This window comes from Gopherus evgoodei, unplaced genomic scaffold (assembly GCF_007399415.2).
Source record: "Gopherus evgoodei ecotype Sinaloan lineage unplaced genomic scaffold, rGopEvg1_v1.p scaffold_32_arrow_ctg1, whole genome shotgun sequence".
In the NCBI taxonomy this organism is placed as follows: domain Eukaryota; kingdom Metazoa; phylum Chordata; order Testudines; family Testudinidae; genus Gopherus; species Gopherus evgoodei.
In genome coordinates, this window is record NW_022059994.1 from 1,066,881 (window position 1) to 1,092,711 (window position 25,831).

At 49.1% G+C, this 25,831-nt stretch overlaps 1 protein-coding gene across 3 annotated transcripts in view; it reads right to left on the minus strand.

Annotated features, from left to right (window-relative positions):
• The window catches only part of LOC115640794 (zinc finger protein RFP-like), a 41,635-nt gene extending 23,490 nt beyond the window's left edge, over positions 1-18,145 (minus strand). The window contains exons 1-8 of one of the 3 annotated variants that reach the window (XM_030543788.1): positions 17,696-18,145; positions 16,491-16,586; positions 13,843-14,073; positions 12,254-12,276; positions 11,556-11,671; positions 9,550-9,600; positions 6,332-6,495; positions 4,968-5,751 (exon numbers count right to left, since the gene is read on the minus strand). In XM_030543788.1, coding sequence (XP_030399648.1) covers positions 5,725-5,751; positions 6,332-6,495; positions 9,550-9,600; positions 11,556-11,671; positions 12,254-12,276; positions 13,843-14,073; positions 16,491-16,586; positions 17,696-18,124 — 1,137 coding nt within the window. In that variant the 5' untranslated portion in view covers positions 18,125-18,145 and the 3' untranslated portion in view covers positions 4,968-5,724. Of the gene's footprint in view, positions 1-4,967; positions 6,496-9,549; positions 9,601-11,555; positions 11,672-12,253; positions 12,277-13,842; positions 14,074-16,490; positions 16,587-17,695 lie in introns of those variants that run through there. The other 2 variants (XM_030543789.1, XM_030543786.1) reach the window with 2 other exon arrangements.
• Positions 18,146-25,831: the final 7,686 nt, after the last annotated feature.

The window sequence follows — 25,831 nt, forward strand, 5'->3', positions numbered from 1 at the left end:
GAACACAAGCAGTGCCGTGAGGCTCTCGCCCGCAGGCACCCCCCCCATTGGCAGGGAGCCAGCCAGTGGGAATGCGCAGCCAGTGCTTGGGGCAGGGCAATGCGCGGAGCCCTGTGTGCATCCTCCACTCCCTTCCGGGGCACAGTGCGGTGTCAGAACAGGTAGGGAGTAGCCTGCCTTATCCAGGAGTGGGAGGGAGGGAGGAATTTCAAAGATGGGGTGAGGCCCTGTAGCAGAAGGGTCAATATCCCTGCCCATCATCAGTGTGAACTGTTCTAGTCTGGGTATTTGTGTGACCCACAGAAATGGCCAATCCGTCAGAGAATCTGATGTTCTGGCCATGGTGGTATCCAGTGACAGTGAGTTCCACAGGCTGATATCATTACAAGTGACAGGCCCAGCTGCTGTGTGATGTGCAGGGCTGGCAGTGCCTGGCAGAGTGCCTGGCCTTTGTGCCCCATTCCTGTCCACCTCCTGGCTCAGACTTTCCTCTCCTCTGGAGGCCAGGTCTCTGCAGAGGCCCTTGGGGAGAGATTCAAGGCAAAAAACTGTGGCTGCCCCAAGAGGATGGCCCAGCGGATACTCCCCTTGGTGACCTGAGCCCAGATGCCCCAGTGCATTATAGGGGGAGGGGAGCAGTAACTGGAGATGAGCGCCAACTGCTGGTTACTCTGGGCCTGACAAGTCCTGGGCCTGTGGAAATCTGTGATGCCATCCCCAGCCATCACCCTTCCCTGGCTCCCTGGGAATCTGTAAGATGCACTGCCTTTGCTCAAAACGCAGGGAACCCCAAAGAGCCGAACAGCAACCAAAGGTCACCCCTGAGAGCAAAGCTCGGCCAGCGTCTCAGCACGCACTGGAAGCCCCTTAGCGTGACTCTGGGGATGGGAGTGCAGGCCTGCACCCGTAGCCCTGGGAGATGGTGTGTAGGATTGTTTTGCTCTCTCCTGGAGGCCTGCCCATTGTCAGGATAGGGGGTTTCTGTGCAGAGTGTAGTTTGGGGTCCATCGGGGGCATGACAGGGGGAAACCCGGAGCTGAATTCCCATTCTCCTTCCCTAGCTGGGGTCTCCCTACAAGTTTCTTCTCTCTCCATACAGCAGTAAAAATCGGAGAAGATTCTGCCTTCAACTTTTCATCAGGAACAGATACCCAGAGCATGGGAGCCCGGAGCTAGGTCTAGAGTGACCTTGCCCATCCAGTGAGGAATTATGGGATGCTACCTTCATCTGTGAGGCAAATGGGCCTGCTTGAAAAAACTGAATGCAAAAATTGTGGTTTGTAGGAAGAAGACTCTTTGCTCTAATCGAGCTCCAGTCTGATATGCCACCTGCTTTTGTGACACACAAAAATCTGCTCCAAACTGAATCGCTGAGTCTCCAGATATCAGAGTGTGGTTTGTTAGCATCTCTCTGTGGAGCAGGACCTGTGGAAAGATGAGGATCAATCCCTCTCTGGCTGTGGCTGAGGGGATGTGGAATGTTTTTTTCCCTATTTCTTTTCCAGTTCCAACTTTTGCTGGCTTTGCGTTTTTAAGAAGTGATTTCTGGGGACTGACCCACAACCTCCAATGCCTCAGATACCTACAGGCCTGCAGCCCCATGTGTATTTTTGGATGCAAGGGTATTGCAACCTGAAATTACTGGAGTGAGGAGCTCCTTCATTTGCATAAATATGTCCTAATTAGACCCCCTTGAGTGATGCCAGTGACCTTAGAAGGAGAGTGCACCATTCTGATTGGCCACGGGAGCCCTGAGGTTCCAAGGAGGAGGGGCCAACTGGGTCATCATCTGCAAAACCCAAAGAAAAAGAAGAAACCTTTGTTCTGGCTTGTTAGGCTGGTTTGCTCTGGCTGCTGGCCTCTGGCCATGCCACACGAAGTGCCCTGTGCTTCATTCACCCCCCAGCTGGCCACCGAGAGATAGGAGTCAGCAACGTGGGGCGTCCAAGATCTGACACTACAAGTGAGTCACCGCTAGCGAGCCTGCAAGTCCATCGACCTTAACGCATGTGAGCTAGGTGCTGACTCCGTGGGTGTTCTGGGGCTGGATCAGCTCCTCCATCTCCCTCCCAGTGTCTCCCGCCTGCCACAATCAGCTGTTCAGCGGTGTGCAGGAGGCACTGGGGGGAGGGGGCAGAGAGAGGGCAGGGCGAGCTCAGGGGAGGAGTCAGAATGGGGCACGGGTGTGATGAAGGTGGGAAGGGGCGGAGTGGGGGTTGAGCACCCCCCAGGAAATGACAAAGTTGGCGCCTGTGCATATGAGCTCACGAGCATAGCGCCTATAGAGTAGTTGCTGGGGTACCTCAAACAACCCTACGTCAAACAGCCTCGCTGTCATGCATGCAGGTATTTCAGGCATTTAACCTTGAGAAATCCTGTTGTTTTCACCTACGTTTGTCGTGTGACCGTTCAGTGCAACCAGCCTTATTGGAACATGACGTAGTGACATGGGGATCAGATTGGCTGTTACCTAATCAGCCATAATTTGGGCAGGCTGCCTTCATGGAACCTACAGCTCTGACGGCAATTTTCACATCAACCAGAGACTCGTCTGACCCTCCCTCTATCAACTCTTTGGCTGGGACCGAAATGTTTGGTGTTTGAGGTGAAGGATGCCCTAGGACTGCGGAACTGCTAGCTCCATGAATTCGCCACCTTCCCAGAGTGTTATGTAGCGCTTTGAAGGTGCCATTTAATTTATCTGGGATGGTTTCAATTATCCTGTTGCTGTACTCAGGTTCATTAATGAGTTTTTCATTTTTATGTGAGGTTTTTTGACATTTTTGTTCAGTTATTGAGCTGATAAAATATGTACCACGGAAAGGTGGGCGGTTCGGCTGTTTCTTCCCCAGACCGCCGAAGCAGACTCTGAGCCGCACTGAGGGCTGGTCCCTAGATGCCCCAGCATCCTCCAGGGCCAGGCACCAGAACTGGAACCTGCTTTCCATCAGCAACAGGGGATCCAGAAGCTGGCAGTGGGGTGGGGTGGTGGATACCAGCCCAAGTCAAGCCAAAGGCCGACCAGTCCCCCCTTAATAAATCCATACACCTCACACCTCCAACCCCCTCAGTTAGTCACTGGCTTGTACCTTGATGCTGGGGCATTTTAATCTGTTCTATCTTTGACTCCCTTGTGTACAGCTAGTTCTGAGTATCCCTGTTGAGTGAAAGGGCGGGTTAGGGTGCTAGCCCGGGAGACCTGATTCTGCCATGCGCTTCCAGGGTGACCCTAGGTTCCTCTGGTTATTTGTTGGGCTGAATTAACCCAGGACTGTACCCTAGGCTTCCCCCCCTAAAGTCCACCATCCCGTCTGCTCTGAAGGCTGCTCACCACCCCTCTCCTGGCCAGTGTAACACTACAAACTGCTGCCTGCACAATTTGCTACCTGTAGTTACTGACATCTCTAGTCTGTCTTTTACTGCCATGAAACAATGTGCTGCCTCTGCCTTGCCCATCCTGTAGTCGAGGCAGCATTCCCATTACAATTTGCTACCTGTCACCTTTCCCCATCCTCCACCTTTCTCTATCTCCTGGTCCCAGGGTAACAAATTGTGATGATAGGGGTTCCCCTATTCCAATGGTGCTACCTCTACCTTTTCTCATGCTCTAGGCCAGGGGCAGCATATTATGACAGACTGAGGCATTCCTGTCACCTTTTGCTAGGAGTGTGACATTTCTATTTTAAATCTGAACACAAATAAAGTACCTTTGTGATTGGGAAAAGTGTTCTACAGCATTAAAGCTGAGGGCTACTGTATGTAAACCCTAGAATGAAGGTGGTGTTATTTAGTGTTAGTCTTGTTCCACTATAGATTGGGCCACAGAGTTTACTCTGATCAGGGTTTAAATTTTTATAGAGCATTTCCCAGAGCCCCGCCATGCCCTCCTCCAATATGCTATAAAAACTCCAGGGGGCTTGAAAATATTTACCAGCGCTCCGCTCCAGACAGCTCCAGCTGAATTTAAGCCCTGAATCTGACAACTGATCCCCTGCTCGAATGTCCCCCATTCTCATCCTCAGGGTTCCCTGCGGTGGTCCATGACTCCAACTCCTCCAGTATCCATGGGGCTCCGGGGTGGCACAGCATCGCTGCAGAGGATAATGTGCAGCTCCTTGTAAAAACAGCATGTCTGTGGAGCCACATCAGAGCGACTGTTGGCCTCCCTCACCTCCTGGTATGCCTGGAACAGCTCCGTGGCTTTCACCGGACAGTGCTGCAGGACCTTCTTGAAGCCCTTCTCCCCCAACCTCCGAGCAACCTGGTCATAGACACCCACATTTCTACAGCTGGATCGGAGCTGGGCCTGCACAGCCTCTTCTCCCCAGACCCAGGAGATCCACCACCTCCTGTGCAGTGCAGGCAGCAGAGTGTTGGGAGCCTGTGGTCGGCCTGTGCAGCTGGGTAGTTGCTAGGGGAGCTCTCCATGCAGAGCAAGCAGGAAATGGAATTTCAAAATTCCCAGTCTTTAAACAGGAGGGGCTTGTTCCTGTGCACCTGGCTGCTGGGCAGCGGAGTTCAAACCAGTGATCAGAGTGGGTCACAATGGGGCATTGTGGGACACCTCCTGGAGGCCACTTAAGCTGGTGTAGGCACCGCAGCGTCTACACTGCCACTGTGTTGACCTATGTTGACATAAGTGCTGCACCTCTCTTGGAGGTGGAGCTATTCAGTCGACATAGTAGGTGAGTTATGCTAGTGGAAGGCACACTGTAGTATGCAGTATGCTGACATTATTAGGTCGGTGTAAGCTGCCTGACTTTGACCTAACTCTGAAGTATAGACCAGGCCTTAGTTGCTTAAGTCCCTTTGTGCATCTGAGCCGCTCTCTTTGCAGTTCAGTAAACTGGAAAGTTGTGTAAAGGATAGGGGGGAAATGACATCTAATTATATCCATTTATTGGCGTTCAGAGGCACAGTTTTAAGTTATGATCTTGAAGACCAAAAAGAAACAAAAGGGAAGGAAGTCCAAGACCAGAAGATAGAAATAAACTTTATTCTGCAAATTTTCTCATCTGAATCTACAGCACCCAAATAACTGAACAGAGCAAAATAGGAGCATTGAGGTAGGGAGTTTGGGGGTGGGTGTGCAGAATATCACTATGCTTGTTACATTCATAAGTAAAGAGCAGAGGACTTTGATGGATGACCCTGATTGAGTCAGAACTTAGGTCAGGTCTACACTGTAAACTTACTTTGGTATAACTGTCACTCAGGGGTGTGAAAATCCACACCCCTGAGTGACACAGTCATACTAACAGAACTCCCGGTGTAGACAACAGTACATTGACAGGAGAGCTTCTCCCGTTGCCCTAGCTACCGCCTCTTACAGAGGTGGATTAATTACACTGATGGGAGAAGCTCCCCGGTCGGCGTAGCAGCGTCTTCACTTAAGTATTACAGTGGCACCAGTATGTTAGTGCCGCTGCAGCATTTTAAGTGCAGACCTGCCCTAAGACAGGCAGGCTCTGCTGTGACCCTGGGAGTGGCTCCTGGTTGGCCAGTCTGCGTGTGCCTGGAGGATCACAGAGTTACAGAGACAGGCATGGAAAAGGGTTGAGAAATTCCTGTCACCAGTATAATGCCGAGCAATTCAATCTTGTCCTCTCTCATCACCAATTTATTGCAAGTCTTGCAACACTCGGTGTTTTTCTTACAGTCCCAGCTGCTGGAGTGGATAGATTTGAGGGAGCTCAGATTACATTAAAGATACATTTCCAGCCTTCATGTTTGTGTAGAAAAGTCTGAAGACTGGAAACAAGAACATCCAGAAAGGTCAGAAACCAGAAGGCAGTGAAAAATAACGTAATATTAAAAAAGATTAAGAGAAACGTGATTTTGGGGAGCCTGACACATCATTTTCATATGTTTAAGGCTGGCAATGTGTGATAGCCATAATTTATCTATTTCCCACATCTTTGCTCTTTTTTAGATATCTCATATTGAGAGTGATACCCACACCTCTGTCATGGTTTTAATCGTATAGCTCCTAGGGATAAAAAACAACTTGGTTCTGATATTGTACAGGCCGCTTCCCAAAGAAGGGGACGATCTTCCCAGTGAAAGAGGATGTGAAAGTAAAGACTGGCTCTCTGCCAGAAGATGTAATGTCATAAAATGTAACTTTCTCCCCTTCGTAATCCAGATAAACCCCAATGTTACTGGGTCTATGATGTAGGCCCAGAGCAGTCTTAGGGGAGGTGAGGGCGCAGTACTGATATTTTGTATTCTGCAAAGCCCAGATCCCGTCCTCTGGTGTATAGCTTATCGCTCCCTCCTGTATCACAGACTCTTTGGCAATGCCCAAAACCCAAAAATCTTTGTTCCCCACCTCCACTTGCCAGTAACATCTCCCCGAGGTGAAGCCCTTATAGCCCAGCACACAGGCAGCAGGGTAAAACCTGTTCTGTGGCACTTGGTATTTCTGTATCACACTCTCATCTCTGGACAGGAGGGAACAAGGATTTGCCAGATCTGGATCCGGAGTGGCCTGCACTGCAAGAGGGGAGAGAGACACACACACAGGAGAAGAGTGTTAAGGTCTGTCCTCACTGCAGAGTTAACCCAGGTGCGTACACAGCTGCTAACTCGAATGCCCTTCCTGTAGAGATGCATAAACACCTCATCTGAGTTCAGGGGTGCTTTCCACCCAGCATAGGCACTGACTCTCTGAACTCACCAGCTGGTCCTGTGATTAGCTCCTCCCCTTCTCCCCACAGCAGCCCCCACCTGCTGACGGGCCCCAATCAGCTCCTCCCCCTCCCTCCAGGTGCCTTCCTCTTGCCACGGATCTGTTGTTCAGAGGTGGGCAGGAGGTTCTGAGGGTGAGGGAGAGGAGCAGGGTCAGGAAGAGGCGGGGGCAGGGGGCAGAATGGAGCAGGGCAGGAAGAGGCAGGGGAAGGGGTGGGGGCTTGGGGGCAGGGCCTGGGGCAGAGCGAGGATCAAGAACCCCCCTGGGAACTGGGGAAGTCGACGCCTCTGTGCAGGCTAAACCACTCCAGTGCTGAGAGTCAGAGAATCTGAGGCCAGAAGGGAACCAGGTCATCTAATCTGACCCCCAGCTCAGCTTACGGTGGCACCATCAGCCATGGGATGCGTTCCCAGAAGTCCTAGAGACTAGCCAGCACCAGTGAGAACACAGTTTAAGGGAGGTCAGGCTCAGCAGCATGGCTCCTTGCACCCAGCCCAGGCTAACCTGGGTGCCGATCCCCAGGCTTCACTCTGCAGTGCAGACAGACCCTTCCAGGCAGAGCTCAACCCTGGCGCAGACTAGGACCATTTCTCACGCTCCCCAGTAGCCCCGGGCTGGCTGGGGTGGGCCCTGACAGTCAGTCTTGGGGAGCTGCCTGTTGGCTGAAGCTGAGCAGGAAAGTCCCTGTTGTTCCCGCCAGCCATCTAAGAGGTACTGTTTGGGGCGGGAGGGTGACAAACTGGGATTTTTTGGTAATTGTTTTTAGGAAGCCTGTATGTGCCTCAGTTTCCCTATATGCAGTGGGTGAAAAGGGAGTGTTTGCTCTCGGGCCAGGCTAAGCCGTCCACGTCACTGTCTGCGGCCTGAGGTCCTCAGAAGACAATGGCAAGTCCAATTGCACTGGGAATTAGCCTTTTCGGTGGCACTAATTGTCCACAGCACCGGGATGTTTAAAGTCCATTCAGTGCACTACACTCATTTTGGGGAGGGAGCATGGTCTAGAGGTTAGAAGCCAGGACTCCTGGGCTCTATTCCTCACTCCGCTACTGACTTGTTCTGTGACCTCAGGCATATCCCTTCCTCTTGCTGCATTCCAGCTTCCCTTTATGTCAAATGGCCATAAAAGATGCCAGGTATTCAGATGCTGTTGCTGGGGGCCATGAAAGGACACAGATAGGTGACTATGAGATCAGAAGAGAACCCCTTCCCCAGCCTCCAGTGGTGCTCAAGGGACAAGGAGGGGGACACAACACGGTTGTGGTGTTCAGTAATCCTGCTGGGAGCACGCTGCTTGAATGAAACCCTCTTTATCCAGGGTTCTGTATCACAGAGCTTCTGCCATGCCCCTTCCTCCTGTCTGGGAAGCCCAACCACTGAAAGGTACAGTTCCCAGTACCACAGGGAGCACCAACCCCCAGGGAGAGACAATGCTCCTTGAACTGATGGACCTACCTTCCATGAATTTATCCACCAATGGTTATTAGTATCCTGTCTTCCGACACTGGCCAGTACTAGGTGCCCCAGAGGGAATGAAGAGAACAGGTGATCATCAAGTGATCCATCCCCTGTCACCCATTCCCAGCTTCTGGCAAACAGAGGCAAGGGACACCATCCTTGCCTGTCTTGGCTAACAGCCATTCATGGACCTGTCCTCCAGAAATTTAGTTAGTTAAAAAAAGAAGTCTGTTATGGTCTTGGCCTTCACAACATCCTCTGGCAAGGAGTTCCACAGGTTGACTGTGTGTTGCATGAAGAAATACTTCCTTTTGTTTGCTTTAAATCTGATGCCTATTAATTTCATTTGTTGACTCCTAGTAATTATGTTATGAGAAGAAGTAAATAACACTTTCTTATTTACTTTCTCCACACCTGTCATGATTTTATAGACCTCTGTCATATCCCCTCTTAGTCATCTCTTTTCCAAGCTGAAAGGTCCCAATCTTATTAATCTCTCCTCATATGGTAGCTGTCCCACACCCCTAATTGTTTTGGTTGACCTTTTCTGAACCTTTTCCAATATATCTTTTTTGAGATGTGGCAACTACATCTGCACGCAGTATTCAAGATGTAGGTGCACCATGGATTTATAGAAAGGCAACATGATATTTTCTGTCCCTTTCCTAATGATTCCCAAAATTCTGTTTGCTTTTTTGAATGCTGCTACAGTCCGGATTCTCTGCCTGGTTCAGTACTGGCTTGAGCATGGTCTGCCCCAAGGGAGCTTCCACCAGCTGGGGATGGATGGAGCCCAGCACATGAGTCCATGCTCCTGACACTAGGGGAGGATAGCACAGGAGCTGGTGGGAGATGCTTCCTTAACTCTTTATTTCCCAGTTTTCTGAGGTTGAAATACAGGTTGCTTTCATCTTCTGGAAAAGTACAAGTCACTGATGGTCAACCTGCACTCTGTGCTAATGACGTTTTCCAGCAGCGAAGCTTGTCTTTCAGATAAAAAATAAAAATAAAAGGAAATTTCTAGTCCTTATAATTACTGAGAGAAGAGCAAAATATGACCTGAATATACCCTACTTTCCAATTGTAAATAGTATGTGCACGTTGATACATCACAAAATGGGAATGGGCGACGGGATGGATCTCTGGATGATCCCCTGTTCTGTTCATTCCCTCTGGGGCACCAGGCATTGGCCACTGTTGGAAGACAGGATAGTAGGCTAGATGGACAATTGGTGGGACCCAATATGGCCGTTCTTATGATATAATGATTCCTTCTAACCTTGGGATCCATGACTCTGTATTGGTGGAAACCTCTTCTTTGAATTCAGAAGCTTCTTCTAAAAAATGAATCCTGAGATTTTAAGTAATAATTGTTGGAGGATAATAACCTCATGAAAACTTACCCCCTTTCTCTGCCTTTGAGATCAGAAAGTTCAGTTGATAGGGCAGTGTCTCTGGAGAAAGAAAAGATCAAAGGAGAGCTGATTTCCCCCTTTCTTGCAGGCAAATAGCCTCATGAAAACGGGGCTGGATTCACAAAGAAACTTAGGCAAGGTGACACTCAGCATCACAGCATCCAACTTTTAGGCACCTAGAACGCCATTGTGATTCACAAAGCCTGAGTCAGGCTCCCTGTACCGTGAACAGGGAGAGAGATGCGCCTTGGAATGAGATTCACAAAAGCCAGCATGCTAGGCGACTCCCTGCTTACGCCAGCCAGTGGGAAATGCCAAAGTGCTGGGGATGGCGGTGCCTGGGGGGTGTTAAGCCCTGGCCATCTCAGGGAGTTCGGCGACTGAGTCTTGGCAGCACCGTAGGTGCCTCCCTCTGTGTGGGATTCTCAGTTGCGAGCCCTCTCTTGGTTTCCGGTACCTGTGCTCGGTGGTTAGAGCACGCCCTTGGGAGGTGGGAGACCCAGAAGCCTTTCCCTCTGCTCAATTATTTATATGCAGTGGATCAGATTCAAAAGTGGAGACAGAGGCCACATTGGACCCCTGTTGGAATTTCTTCTTCGCCAAGGAACAAGGGATTTGAACTGGTGGTCTCCCACATCCCATCTCTGAACCCTAATCACGGAGCTATACATGATAAGGGTACTTGCCTTTCCCTAGGGCCTGGTTCTTTTGGGTAAATTCACATATAGGACCTGAGCCAGTAAGTGTGTTCGGAGCAGGCATCTCAGATTAGGCCCTGTAGGTGATTTAGGAGGAGGAACGCCTGTCTTTCCCCAGTTCATGTAGCTCTCTGGGGCTTATGTGTCTGGACCGCTAGACTAGAATTGCAGTGCGCATGCACAGAAGCAGAAACACAGATGCCTAGGGAACATTTACCGCAAAAATAGAGGTGATGAGTGATTTTAGGCAGCTCAGCAGGGGGCTTTGTGCATCCCAGTGTGGTCTTATTCTGGGATTCAGGTGCCTAAAATGGCAGGTAGACCCCCAAGTCCTTTTGTGAATCTAGCCCTCACCCTCTCTCTCTGCCTTTGGGCTCAGAAGTCAGTTCAGAGGGCAGGGTCTCTAGAGAAAGGAAGGACTGGAGAGGTGATTTCATGTTGTATTAACTCTGGTGACATTCCTACTGTTAATTAATGTAACTGTGCTTGAGAGAGACAAGTTTTGGAGCTTACTCAGAGCTTTTCTTCAGGTCTGTGTAGCTCAAAAGTTTGTCTGTCACCAACAGGAGTTGGTCCAATAAAAGCTGTTACCTCCCCCATCTTGTCTAATATCCTGGGACTGACAGGGCTACAGCAACACTGCATGAAACGATGCTGTAATTCTGAGACAGCCCAAAGGAAAAGACCATAGACTGAGAGGCAGATTCGAATGGGGAGACATTTCCAGCAAGACCAAACTAAAGTGAAATCACCATCCAAAATACACATCTTGCTCTTTTCCATCTCCCACCTTCCTCCAAGGTTCCCTAAGCACTGGGCGGCATTCACTAATTAGCACAACAAGGTAGGTTGGCCACTATTTCCTCCTTTTGACAGATGGAGGAACTTGAGGTACAGACTGGGATTTTCAGAAAAGCTGAGGCCATGTAATGGCCAACTCCTATTGACGGTCAGAGAGAGAGAGAGAGAGAGAGAGAGAGATGGGTGTCTAAATCCCGTAGGTCCCTTGGAAAATCCCAGGCATGGAGGTTACATTCAAAATTTTCTATAATATCTGGTGACTGTGTGTCTCAAATTCTGAGTGACCCATTTTGACACCATGAGTTGGGTCTGAGACAATCCAAGTGGAGGCCTGGAGAACTGGCATCAGCCCTGAGCCCTCCGCATCCCACCCACAAAGATGTCTAGCTGGGACGAGCTGAGAACTAATAGGCCAGAGGCAATCTCCTTCCACAGTCAGAGGCGTATCTCGATGTATCATCACCGTAGCACGAACCCAGATAAATGTTAAGTTACCTTTGAATTTCTTCAGAGCCTCCTGCAGACAAACATTTCTTTGGGAAGAGACGCCGACTCTCTCTCTCAGGTCCTCTGGCACGGCCACTGGTTTCTCGAACTTCAGCTTCTCACACCTAGAGGGGGAAAACAAGACAAGACAGAACAAAACCAGCCATTCTAAATCTTTTCTGTCTTTTGGGAGAATGAGCTACCAGAGGCTGCTCTCTCGTGGGCTCATTGTGAGCCTCTAACTCCCACTGGTGAGTCAATTGCCCTCCTCTCTGGAGTTTTGAAATGCCTAGATCCTCAAATGGGAGTTAAAGAGAGTAAGGGGTCCACAAGTTGCCCCTCAGACAGAAGGGCATAATCTCATGGGAAAGGATGCTCCAGTGGTTAAGGGGTTGCTGTAGGACTCTGAAAACCTATGTTTCACTCCCTTTTCTGCCACAGCCTCCCTGCATGACCTTCGGCAAGTCACTTAAGGCCTGATTTTAAAAGGTGCCTCCTGGGATTTTCAAAAGCACCTAACCAAGCTAGGCTCCCAACTGCCACTGATTGCAATGGGAGGTGCCTAACTTGCTTGGTGGAATTTTCCAGAGCTGGTGAGTGCCTAGCTACATGTCAGGTGTCTAAATACCCTACAAAATCTGACCCGGGGGATCCAATCCCTTTCCAACATCACGAAGCCTAAGGGGGAGTGGGAAGGAGCTACGTACCTGCTCCAGGTGCTTCTGATGTCCTAGAAGAGAGAGAGGGGAGAAGAAAAAAAAAGCTCATTCCCACGAACCAGAGGCTGGCCATCGCTCTTGCTCTGGAGATGACTCACTTCGCCATCCCTAGTTGAGCTCGAGATGCAGTTCTGTGTAGTTGCACCTTTAAAATTCCATTCACAAACTTCAATAAAATGGGACCCTTAAGCACGCACGATTGTGGGTTTTCTCCTTCTAAATTCTATTTTGCCTGTGGCAATGGCACTTGCTCAAACAGACTCATCAGACACATGAATCCCGGACTTCCACATGCAACTGCTGAGTCCGGAGCATTTGCCTTTCTCAAGCTAAAAGCTCCATTTATGCAATTCAGGTCAGCAATTCTGGAAACTGGATTCATTCCCATTTCGTAATAGGCCCTGCAAAGAACTTTGCTTTCCTCATCTCCCACTTCCTAGACACTGGAGTTGTGCCGTTTACTGCTTCCAGATCATTAGGGCCCTTCATTTTCCATTTTGATTCTAGTTACACACTGATAAATTCCTAGGAAAAATTACCACAACAACAAAAACAGATGGAAATCAGCGCAAAATAACTATTAGTTTTTCTAGGTAAATATCAGGTTTATTTTGGTGGATGGAAAGGTGGGGAAAAAGTATTCAGTAGATTAATGCTTTGAATTCCGTTCATCACTGTGGTTTGCTGCAGAACTAAAACAGAGCTCAAAACACAATGCCCCCCTGAGTTTAAGAAAACAATACATCTCTAATCCCCAAATAAAACTTGTCATTTGAACCAACAGTTTACCGGTGTAGACTTAGAACTATTAGCCTATAAATATTCACATTTGATAATTGGGCCACTCCATTTGCAGCGCATACACTCAACTTCATCCTTGGCTCCTGTTCTTGTTTCTATAACCTTTTTGAAAACTTCAGTGTGTCCTGAAATGTATTCTGATACAGATTTCCATTTTCTTCTCATTTTTGTGCATCAAATCTTTAACCCATTGTCTGCTAACAGTTTGAAATGTGTATGTGGTGGGTGAGCTTCATCAGTACGTTCAGATGCAGACGCACTTCAGAACTTGTGTACATGCCTGTTGGTTATTGTGTGTATCTTGTAGAACAATACGTTCTTACTTCAGCAGGCAGCTTTGCATATACACACACAGAGTAATGTATTATCGTAATACAGAGATCTCGTGCAATGGATTGTATTTTCCTAATAAAACAAGTTTTTTATATATATTTGAATGATACAAAAGTAGGATGAAAATCAGAAAAAAAATGAATACTACTTTTTTGTAAAACCCAGGAATTTTTGGTAAAAATTGCTTTAAACTGAAAAGGAGAGGGGCTTATGTATGATGTATCAAAAAGGTCTGAGACGTCTGCCTTTAAAACAGCAAAACTGTTTCCACACTGGAAATATGAGACATGTCAAACTTTGTTTTCCCTTGCTTTGCTAAAGGACACGCTGACAGTTTCCATTGGGGTGGGGGACCTTTCCAAGAACTTAATAAACTCCAAAGCTAATCACTCAGAATCTCTCCCTTGCCTGGGCAGGGATCTGGGTGTCTCTAACTGTCTCACCTGCAGGAATTCACTCGTTGGCTGCTGACGCTTCTCTTCTATCTCACTGATCAAATCACTGAGTTGGGAAATCTCCTTAGATAGTTTGGTGACATTTTCATCCTGTATCTTCACAATTTCCTTGTCCAACTCTTCCAGCTGGGCCAGCAGCAGTCGCTCTTGTTCCTCCAGGAATTGCCGCAGTTGCTCAAATTCAGACACAATCTTCTGCCTCTCAGCTTCTATCTTTCCCTGTAATGAAGGGACAAACAGGAAAAGGACAGGTCAGGGACTAGGGTTGCCAGATGTCCAGTTTTTGACCAGAAAGTCCAGTCAAAAGGGAAACCTGCAGTGTCCGGTCGGCACTGCTGACTGGATATTAGAAGTCCGGTTACCCAGAGTAACTGGCTTCCAACACCAGGGGAGCCTGGAGGAGCACTCAGGGATGGCTCGGGGACCAGGGAGAGAAGTGCGGGCAGCTCCCCCATCCTGCCCCAATCACCCCTCTACCTGCAAAGCATGGCTTTCCCTCCCCTGCCCCGCCCCGCCCCACCCCAGTAACCTCCACCACACCCCTAGAGCCCAGCTCAGCTGGCAGAGGAGGGAGGTGGAGAGAGCAGCAAGCGACAGTGAGGGGGAAAGAGGATTGGGGGGTGAGGCCTGGAGGGAAAGAGGCAGAGCCTGGGACGGGGCAGGTTCCAGCGCTCAGCATCCGGTTTTCACAGATGAGAAAGTTGGACATCCCAGACTCTCCCCATGTCCCTGACAGGAACAGTTCTTAATGTCTCTTTTCACATCAACCTACTACAAACATACATTTGAGATTTCAGGAGAAAATGCCTGATAGTTTCTAGAGAGAAGATTTTCGGATAGTCTCTCAGCTGGCCTGAATGAATAACATGTTCCAAAGTGCCTTGGTGACTTACGAGTCCAGTTCCCACTTTCAAAGTTACTTTTGTGCTTAGGAACCTACGTTTCTTTGAAAGTGACTTTTGAAAAAAGAACTTAGGGTAAATTTTCAGAAACAGCAAAATCATTTACGAGCTGAAACACAATTAAAAGTAGTGTGTAAGGAGCTGCTTTTAAAGATATTTAGGTGTGTCAAGAGACATAAAAGTCCTGAGAAGGATTTTCAGTATTACTTAGGTGCCTAAGTCCCCTTAACTACAGAGGATGTTAGGTGCTACTTAGTTGCTTTTGAAAAATCTCACTAGGCCTCTCTGCATTTTAAGGGCCTAAATATCTTTGAGAATCTGGTCCTTAACCACTTGCAAAACTGTAAACTTTAGGCTCCAAAATCACTAAGGCACTTTTGAAAATGTTACCCAATATCTCTAAAATGATGAGTCTTCAGGTCTGAGTGGCTTAGTATATTCTGCTGATCATCTAGTCTTCTCACAGCAGAAAGGTTGGAAGGTGGGGTCTGACTCCATATCAGGAATACACTGGCAGAGAGCTGTGGAGAAGACTGAAGGAAAGTTCTGCTGGCTATCCACACAAAACGCCAGGTACAACATATACTGTGCAAAATCCTTGCTTTTTCTCCAGCTCTTACATGTTTCATCCGGCATTTTGTACATTACATTGTCCCAGAGGAAACCAGTCGTGTCTGGTGGTTATAGATGGAGATTCAGGGGGAGGATTTCAGTGATACAAAACAGCCACTGGGTACGTATGTCCCATTGACAGTCAATGTGAATTAGGCACCTAATCACTCATACGTGTCTTTGAAAACTATCTCCCCTCAAATCACTGTTTGTAGCTGCATTTGGACCCACTGACGTGTGAGGAATAAGATCAGTGCTTAAGAGTTGAAACTGGAAGCAAGTGGAGGAATCAGCCCAGAGGGATGATAAACAAAAACAAACATGATCACACCCTGTAAGGGTGGTGTCTACAAGAGGCAAAGCACTTGAGGTTTTCTGGGAGTTATCCAATACATTACAGCTAACCCTGAATCAACTTCAACCTTGCTCCTGGTTAGCACCTTTTATCTCAGTTTAACTGGACAAGGTGAACTCTCCACACCACACTAGGGTCAAATTAAATTAGGTTTACAATGTTTGCATGTCAGGGGTTTACACCAGTATAAAGACATTACATGAAAAAGTGATTTGAGGTACAGCTGTACTACACAAATGTTATGGTGGTGTGTAGAGGACGTGCACTATATTCCCCTGCTAACTTGGGCATAGATAGCAGTGTAGATGGCGAGGCATGGCTTAAGCAAGTAGAGTCACGATATGCCAGAACCCTCTGGGTATAAGCCTTACGGACATGGCTCTATACGCCCCCAAGGAGGGTCTTCCCCATTTACACTGCTAAAAAGAGCAGTGTAGTGTCCCGCTGCCCCCCCCCCCCACGCCACTAGAGCCTTTCCCCACCAAAGGGAAAGGCTCCAGAAGCGGGACAAGGCTCCGGCAGATCTGCTGCCTCCCCCTGCTGGAGTCTTTTCATTCACCCACCACACCACAGTGTGGACACAGCCTCCTTTTCACTGTGCTGTGTAGTTACACATACCCTGCAGGTCGCCCCCAGAGCTGTGCCGCGTAGATGTAGCCATAGCTAAATCAGGCAGTGCCGTGTATAGACCAGGGCTGACACTCTCCCCACACAGAGATACCAATTCTGACTGATGGAACTGCTGGACCATAACAATGGGGACCTACCAGATATTCCTGGCTTTGTGTCTCTCCATCCTGTTTCCACTCCAGAAGTTCTTCTCTCTCTTGCTTCAGGATGTTCAGTCGGGTTTGAATTTGATCCTGAGGCAAGAAAAACAACGTTTGAGAGGGTCAGCATGTCCCTCTCAGGCTGTCACAATTGCCTCTTGAGAGGTGGGAGATTATTATTCATTATTTATTAATTGTATTATCATAACATCTAGAAGCCTCACGCATGGGCCAGGTCCCCAAAATGCCAGGTGCTGTACAAACAAAACAAAAAGACAGTCCCTGCCCCCAAAGAACTTACAGCACTTCTAATAAGCCATCTGACTTCAATAGTTCAGATTTTGATAATGGCATCACGGTTACATTTTGGAACAGAGGGGTACCCAGTTTGAACATTAGTATTCTAAAAATGTTGTGCTGAGAAGTACTTATCAAAGTGAAGCATAAATACTAACAGTACTTCCCTACATGCCAATGGCAATGCCAACACCACTGAAAAGACCAGAGTTTAAAATTCTAGGGCACATTTGAGTACTGCTGAAATAAGCAATCTTATACTGGAGTTTCCATCCTGACAGTATCAAAAATAATACAAAAAATGTAGATAGTGCTACTATAGTAGTGTGCACAAAAACACTAATCCGGTTTATGTACTGTGACGTGATAACTGCAAAATGAACAATCTCTCTTCAGCACTGACCCATATCAGTGCACTGCCTTATTAACATCACCATTAGTATGACATGGTTAATATACTGTCAAAACTCAGCCGTGCTGAGCGGTTTATACTGTGAGTGTAAAGCCCTGCCTGACAGGCGCGGTGAGAGGCTGTGTGGTCTAGTGGCTAGAGCATTAGGATGGGTATTGGGAGGCCAGGGTTTAATTCCTGGTTCTGCCACTGAGCTGTTTTGTGAGCTTCGTCAGGTCACTGCCCCTTCAGTGCCTCTCCTCCCTCTTTTTCCCTCGGCGGTGGAGCGGGCTCCGCCCGGGGAGCCGAACAGCCGCCTTACCGCCGTCCACGTCCCTGCTCCGGGCCCCAGCTCTGGGGGGCGCGGACAGGGGTAAGAGGGGTGTAGCTCAGCACCCCCACCCCACTCCAAGAACTGTTCCAGCGCCACTGAAGCCACATCTGCTGTGGCCTGGGCTCCCCCCGGCCCCTCTCCCACTCCCACTCCCAGCCCCGTGCCCTGCCGTGGCCTAACCTTGTGCTCCCGGGCAGCCTCCTCTATGGGGAGCACCATGTGAGCGCGGTGAGCCTGGGACTCCCTGCAGATCACACAGATGAGAACCTGGTCCTGGTTACAGAAGAGTTTGAAAGGCTCCTGGTGCGCGTTGCACAAACCTCCTGCTGCTGCTGCTGCTGCTGCTGCTGCTGCTGGGACACTCAGCTGCTTGGCTATTTCTGCCACGTTCCCCAGTTGTCTGTTCGGCCTCAGGGTCCTCTGGGGAAAGGTCTCTCTGCACTGAGGGCAGGAGATGTCTGTGTCTGGTCTCTCCCAGCACTGGGCGATGCAGGCTCGGCAGAAATTGTGCCCGCAGTCTATAGTCACTGGATCCGTGAAAAAACTCAGACAGATGGAGCAAGTAGCTTCATCTCGGAGGCTTTTCAGAGGATTCCCTGCTGCAGCCATGGCTCCCTGCAGCCCGCGTAACAGGATACGTTTCGTTTCCTGCCAGACCCAGGAAGCCGCCTTGTAAAGCAGATACCCAGTTGGGAGCCAATCACGCTCTCCGGCGGGAAATTCTAAAAACAAACAAACAAATAACCCATCAACACAGACACAACACACCAGAAGCCACACACCCCCACCCTCCAGAAAAGTCCCCAAACAAGCAAGATGCTACTTAAAGAGATGAATAGGCAATTACATATACACAGAAGCCAACAGAGGCTTGCTGGGTGCAGGCTTGGCAGCTTTCTTTTATATCACTGAATAAACACAGACTCAGATTGAGGTTTAAGGCCAAGACCCTTTCTGGACCTCCTTTGTAAAGCACTTTGAGATCTAGTGAGGGAAAACACTACATAAGAGCCTTACTAATCCCTAATAGTTAGGGATCATTTTAAGCCTTGACCAATTTATTCCTTCCAAAAAAATTATTTGCATTAATTTAACTATTATAACTCGGGGGTTTCTAGTTATTCATGTCAAATATCCAATCCCTTTTTTGAATCTTGCTAAATTACTGGCCTCAAAAACTCCATGTGGCAATGAGTTCCTAGGGGCTGACCCATGACCTGTAATGTCTCAGATACCTACAGACCTGCGGACTGCATGTATTTTTTGATGCAAGGGTATTGCAACCTGAAATTACAGGAACGAGGAGCTCCTTCATTTCTATAGAATCAGAGGGGTAGCTGTGTTAGTCTGGGGGTATGGCTACATTTGGAATTTCAAAGCAGCGCTTTGAAGTGTGAGTGTAGTCAGAGCAGCAGCGCTGGGAGAGAGCTCTCCCAGCGCTGCATGTAAACCACATCCCTTACGGATGTAGCGTGCAGCGCTGGGAGCCGCGCTCCCAGCGCTGCTGCCCTGATTACACTGATGCTTTACAGTGCTGTATCTTGCAGCGCTCAGCAGGGTGTTTTTTCACACTCCAGTTGCAGCGCTGTAAAGTGTGAGTGTAGCCAAGACCTCAATCTGTAAAAGCAGCAAAGAATCCTGTGGCACCTTATAGACTAACAGACGTTTTGGAGCATGAACTTTCGTGGTTGAATACCCACTTCCTCAGATGTGTGTCATCTGAGGAAGTGGGTATTCACCCACGAAAGCTCATGCTCCAAAATGTCTGTTAGTCTATAAGGTGCCACAGGATTCTTTGCTGCTTTCATTTGTATAAATATGTTCTAATGAGACCCCATTGGGTGATGCCAGTGACCTTAGAACAGTGGTCCCCAACCTTTTCGTCTGGTGGGCACCAGACAAAGGACCATGGTGGCGGTGGAGCACCCGCCGAAATGCCACCGAATTTCTGCGGCATTTCGGCTGCGCCGCCTCTTGATGACTTCACTTGTCGACGGCAAGTGACGTTATTGAGAGGCATCGCCGCCGAATTTCTGCAGCGTTTCAGCAGCACCGCATCTCGATGACATCACTTGCAGCCAACAAGTGATGTCATCGAGAGGTGTCGCCGCCAAAACACTGCAGAAATTCTGCAGCATTTCGGTGGATGCTCCACTGCCAGCCAGGAAGCGGGTGCATTTAGATGACCCTGTGGGCGCCATGGGGACCCCTGCCTTAGAAGGAGAGTGCCCTGTTCTGATTGGCCACAGGAGCTCTGAGGTTCCAAGTTGGGGGCCCAGCTGGGTCATCATCTGCAAAAAACAAAGGAAAGGAAGAAATCTTTGTTCTAGCTTTTTGGCCTTCACTTGTTAGGCTGGTTTGCACTGGCTGCTGACCTGTGGCTGTGCCACACAAACTGCCCTGTGCTTCATTCACACCCCCCAGCTGGCCACTGAGAGGTAGGGGTGAGCAACATGGGGCTTCCAAGATCTGACACCTACAAGTGAATCACCGCTAGGTAGCCTGCAAGTCCATTGACCTTAATACATGTGAGCTAGATGCTGACTCTGTGGGTGCTCCCTCTAGGGCTGGATCAGCTCCTCCACCTCCTTCCCAGTGCCTGCTGCAATCAGCTGTTCCACAGTGCGCAGGAGGGAGAGGGCAGAGAGAGGGTGGCATGTGCTCAGGGGAGGAGGCGGAATGGGGCAAGGGTGTGGCGGAGGTGGGAAGGGGTGAGCATCCAGCTGGAAATGACAAAGCTGGTGCCGGTGCATGTGAGCTCACGAGCATAGTGCCTATCGAGTAGTTGCTCAGGTCCCTATGTCAAGCCACCTTGCCATCACTCGTGCAGGGATTTCAGGGGTTAGGATCTGTACACTGAACCTTGAGAAATCCTGTTGTTTTCACCTACATTTGCACTGAGCGCTCATACGACAACCAGCCTTATTGGAACTTATTGTGTGGCGTGGGAGATTACCTAATCAGCCATCATTTGGGAAGGAGGCCTTCATGGAACGGACCGCTCTAATGACAATATTCACTTCAATTAGGATGCGATTAGACCCGACGTCTATCAGCTCTTTGGCTGGAACCAAAATATATCACTTAGTATTTAAGGTTAAGGATGCCCTATTACGGTGGTACTGCTGGCTACACAGATCCGCCGCCTTCCTGAAGTGTTATGTAGCACAAAGAAGGTGCTTTTAATTTATTTGGGGTGGTTTAAATCACTAGTTACTGTACTCAGCCAGGTGATTAACATTTCGGTTATTGAGCTGGTTAAGTATGTACCATGGAAAGTGGGCAGCTTGGCTGTTTGTTCCCCAGATGTCAAGGGGCCAGAGGAGAATCCAAGCCCCACCTAAGGTTGGTCTCTAGAACTGTCCCAGAGTCCTCCAGGGACAGGTACCAGACCTGGAACCTGCTGGCTTTTGAGGGAAATATGATCTATGCATCGATCATTTATTTCCATCAGCACTGGGGGACCTGGGGTGGTGGATACCAACCGGGCCAAGCCAAAGCCGACTAATCCCCCCTTAATAAATCTGTACTCCTCACACCTCCGCCCCCTCAGTTAGTCACTGGCTCATGCCCTGATGCTAGGGGATTTAAATCTGTTCTAGCTTTGAAAGCCCGTATACAGCTACTTGTTCGAAGTATCCCTGTAGAGTGAAAAGGCGGGTCCGGTGGGTAGGGTGCTAGCCTGAGAGACCTGGATCTGCCACACACTTTCTGGGTAATCCTAGGTTCCTCTGGTTATTTGTTGGGCTGAATTAACTCACCAGTGCATCCTAGGCAACTCCCCCTCAAATCCACCATCACCCTTGTCACGAGGGCTACCTGCCACCCGACTCCTGGCCAGTGTAACATTACAAACTGCTGTTTGCACAATTTGCTACCTGTCCCCTTTTTCCCATCCTCCACCTTTCCCCATCTCCTGGACCAGGTGTAGCAAGTTGTGATGATAGGGATTCACCTAGCCCAGTTGTTGCCCGACCTCTCTATCTTTCCTCATGCTCTGGTCTAGGGGCAGCACAATATGACAGATGGGGGGCATTCCTGTTGCCTTTTGCTATGAGTGTTACATTTCTATTTTAAATTTGGACACAAATAAAGTACCTTTGTGATTGGGAAAAGTGTTCTACAGCGTTAAATCTCAGGGCTAATGTATGTAAACCCAAGAATGAAGATTGTGGTATTTCTTTCTTAGTCTCGTTGCATTCTAGATTAGGCCACAGAGTTTAATCTGATCAGGTTTTAAATTCCTATAGATTATTTCCTGGAACCTCCCGTGCCCCCCTCCAACATGCTATAAAAACTCTAGGGGGACTGAAAATATTAACTAGAACTCCACTCCTGACAGCTCCAGCTCAATTTAAGCCCTGAATCCAACAATGGATCCCTGCTCGCCTGTCTCCCATTCTCATCCTCCTCAGCCCATGACTCCAACTCCTCTGATGTCTCCTTGGGAGCCCTTGGGGGCGGGGTGTTCGCTGCAGAGGATAGCATGCACCTCCTGGTAAAAGCGGCATGTCTGTGGTGCCGCGTCACAGTGACTGCTTGCCTCCCTCACCTCCTGATACATCTGTCGCAATTCCTTGGCTTTCACGAACAATGTAAGCATCAAAGCCTTGGGGTTGGGGTCAAGTAACGATGCTTCTCTCTGGCTGGTCTGTTTCAGATTAATAACCCACATCCTGTCCAGGGGAGCAGTGGCTGAAAGTCCATTGAGAAGCTGCTCAGGAAGCTGTGTGAAATGCACTGGGATCTCAGCCGGGTTCCCGGGGTGTAGGCGTCTCCATCACACACCGATGTAACCAGCAAAGTCTGCACTGGTCATCCCCCTCCATGTGAGGCTGAGCAGAGAGGCCAGGAGTTCAATGGACAGTGCAGAGGAAGCTTCTCTCTGCCCTTGAGAGAGATTCATCCCAGGTCAGGGCAGAGGACCAGTGGCCCAGGACAGCGTGTGAGGGAGCTGGCAGTGGGGTCCCCTGCCCCGTTCAGGGTAAAGGGTTATATAGAGTTTCCAAGGCCCCTTGTCTATCCTGGCAGCAGGAGGGTGATCTGGGCACAGACTGAGGGTGAGGCAGCTGCCTGGGACCAGAACAGGGAATGTAACTGTGGGGGGAAAAGCACAGAGACTGGAGTTCTGCTGAGGATGTGGCTGGTTAAAAGGCCGGCTCTGCAGCAGGATACAATGTTCCAACACAATGTCATTTCTCTGTCTAGCCGCTGTGAATCAAGGCCACACGAAGATCAGCCAAAATTCATCTCACCAAGCACAACCCTGTGGTGTCCTCCTTTCTGACACACCTCACAGCATCTGCCCTCCATGGGGGACAATTGTGGAACCCCTACCAGAGCCCCGTACAAGACAAACTTATTTACTGAACTCCAAGTAGGCCAAAGGTAGGTTGGGTGTCCCCTAGAAGAGCCTAGCTAGTTTAGATGGGGAAACCAAGGCACCGTCCGTGTCACGCACAGAGCCTGCCCATTCTCATCAGGTGCCCCAATCTCACCTGATTCTCCTTTTGTCAGCACTGTGTGTGCACCATGCATGGAGCGTGCCAGCTCTCGCCCCCGCCACCACACTGCTGTGTACTAGACATGTTTGCATCTTCCCTGCCCCAGTCAGTGCTACCTCTGTGTCATGCCCCAGCTGTGTGCACACTCAGCTGGCTGGCTGTCAGCTCTCCCAGCCTGCTCACAGGGCTGTGTGCCTGTGACACGCACAGAGCTGACCTCTTCTCAGCTACCTCCCCTGCACCCAGTCTCAGGGCTGTCCTTGTTCCATGCACTGAACCTACCTGGTCTCAGCAGTCAAGCCAGTCTCAGGGCTGGGTGTCTGTGCCATGCTCCAAGCTTGAATCAACTCACCCTTATATCAGTGTTGTGTGGCTCGGCCATGCACCAAGCCTAACATTCCAGCAGGTGTGGCTAATTGATTGGGTAGGTTCCTTTCAAAAGGCCGAGGGGTTCTGTGTGTAACCCTTCTGCCCCTCTGAGTTGGTAGCAACAAGGGCTGGGTTCAGTATCCAGGGGTTCCGTTTTAATAACACCATGCATAACCGGCTCAAGCCCCCACCCAGTGACCTGGGACACTTACATACCACACCCTCCTGGGCGCCTCTAGGAGGCAATACTTCCCCTCTCGCAAGCATGGAGTCTGAGTGTAGCAAAATCCGTTTAATAAAGGAAGGAAACAATGTGGCATCCCATTGGAGAAACACCACAAACAGGATTATAACACAATCCATAAACAAAACCCACCTCCAAGTACATTTGTCCTTTCCCCTTTAGGGTCTTAAGTCCAATTACCCCAAAGTCCAACAACCCAAAAGTCTCTGGTCAGTGCCACCCCAGAATTCAAGAGTTTATCTGCAGAGTTCTACCCCCCGCAGCCTGGGTGGAAAGGGGTGGGGGAGTCCACACAAGGTGTTAAGGGGCACCTTATGTGGGCCAGGGCCAACTGCTCCACCTCTCCATGAAGTTCTGCTGCAGCCTTCACCATGACCCACTCCACCACACCAGCTGTGCCGCTCCCCCAGCTGTCCCTGCAAACCACTTCACTCTGCTCACTGTTCCATGGGCTGCTCCAACACGCTGCAAACTGCTCCACTCTGCCAGCAGCTTAACAATAGATCTTCAGGCTCCCCCACAGGTTAACACAGCACTCAGTGATCTCAGCCCCTTCAGTGATTTCCACTTTTAGTATGGGAGCCCTGGTGTTGATACACCATTGACTCAACATGAATTCAGCTCAGCAGTCTCCAGATGGATTCCTAATGGAACAAAACTAGCTCTACTCTTTAACAGTGGAGAGAGGAGAATGTGCAATTAGTGTCCCAGGCCCTCAAAAGGTACCCATCCCATCAGCTACACACACCACTCCCCCAATCTCTCTCCATTCATGGGGAATTGGAACCCATATCCCTTGTTTAGCAAGTACCACCCAACTGAGGTTGAGTCATCTCTGTCACAAAGCAGTCCCACAGCTCCCTATTCACACAATCAGGGTGACAAACTTTTTTTCCCCTCCTGCTCCAATAACAAAGAAATTGGTGATCCCAGATCTGTTAAAATAACCATCCCAGTCTGCTGTGGGCTTATGCTAAGTGGGGGGTGGATGCCAATGCAAATCTTTCCACACTCTTTGAAATTCTTTAAATTCTTTCCACACTCCCTACAATTCACCACCAGATGTCAGGGTAGCGCTCATCCTGACTCTGCTTACATGTGATTGAGAAATACACAAACATATTTACAGGGGTCAGCCGCAGCAGAACAGGTTAATTTGTGTTCTTCTACCTCCCAGCCCAGTACAGTTTCCAGGGTGCATTGGGCGAGTCCCCCTCTAACAACCATGGACAGGGTTCTGCTGGTATTCCATGCCTAGCTCACTGTGTTTTAAAAACAGCTTGTGTTGGGAGGGGCTCCCCCTTGACCAAATTACTCCAGCTTTGTACCCCTGACCCTACCCTGTGCCCTTGGGTGGTGTATCAGGTTTCTAGTCACTCACACTGTGAATGCTAATTTAAAGAAAAAGGGATAACTTGGTTTAGGAACAAAATGCTGCTGCAACACAATGGCGCAGTAAGGTGCCAGCTCATAATACTACAGTTGATGATATGAGCTGGTTACTTTATTACAAATTTCTCTCTTCCCTGGTAGCTGTAGGTTGCTAAGATTTCTTTAAAGAGGAGTGTAGCAGTGCCTGGGAAAGCATCACTTGATGATTTTATTTTATTTACTCAGTCCTCAAGCTTTGCCTTTAGAGCTTTTGCTTAGAGGTTACCCAGCTGCTTTTCCTCAAGCATTTGCTTGTGGGTCTGTCTAGCCTGTCAGGGCAGAGCCGTATGGATCCAATAGCCCTGGGACAAAGTCCAAGACCAGAAGATAGAAATAAACTTTATTTGCTCAGCTGAATCTACAGCATCCAAATAACTAAACAGAGCAAAAGAGGAGCATTGAGCTTGGGAACTGGGGGGTGGGTGTGCAGAACATCATTATGCTTGTTACATTCGTAAGTAAAGAGCAGAGGACTTTGATGGATGACCCTGATTGAGTCAGAACTTAGGCCAGGTCTATAATGTAAACTTACTTTGGTATAACTATGTCGCTCAGGGGTATGAAAAATCCACACCTCTCAATGACGCAGTCGTACCGACTGAACTCCCGGTGTAGACAGCGGTAAGTTGACGGGACACCTTCTCCCCTTGCCATAGCTTCCACCTCTTACAGAGGTGGATTAACTACACTGATGGGAGAAGCTCTCCCATCGGCATAGCGGCATCTTTACTTAAGTGGTACAGCTGTGCAGCTGCCCCGCTGCATCTG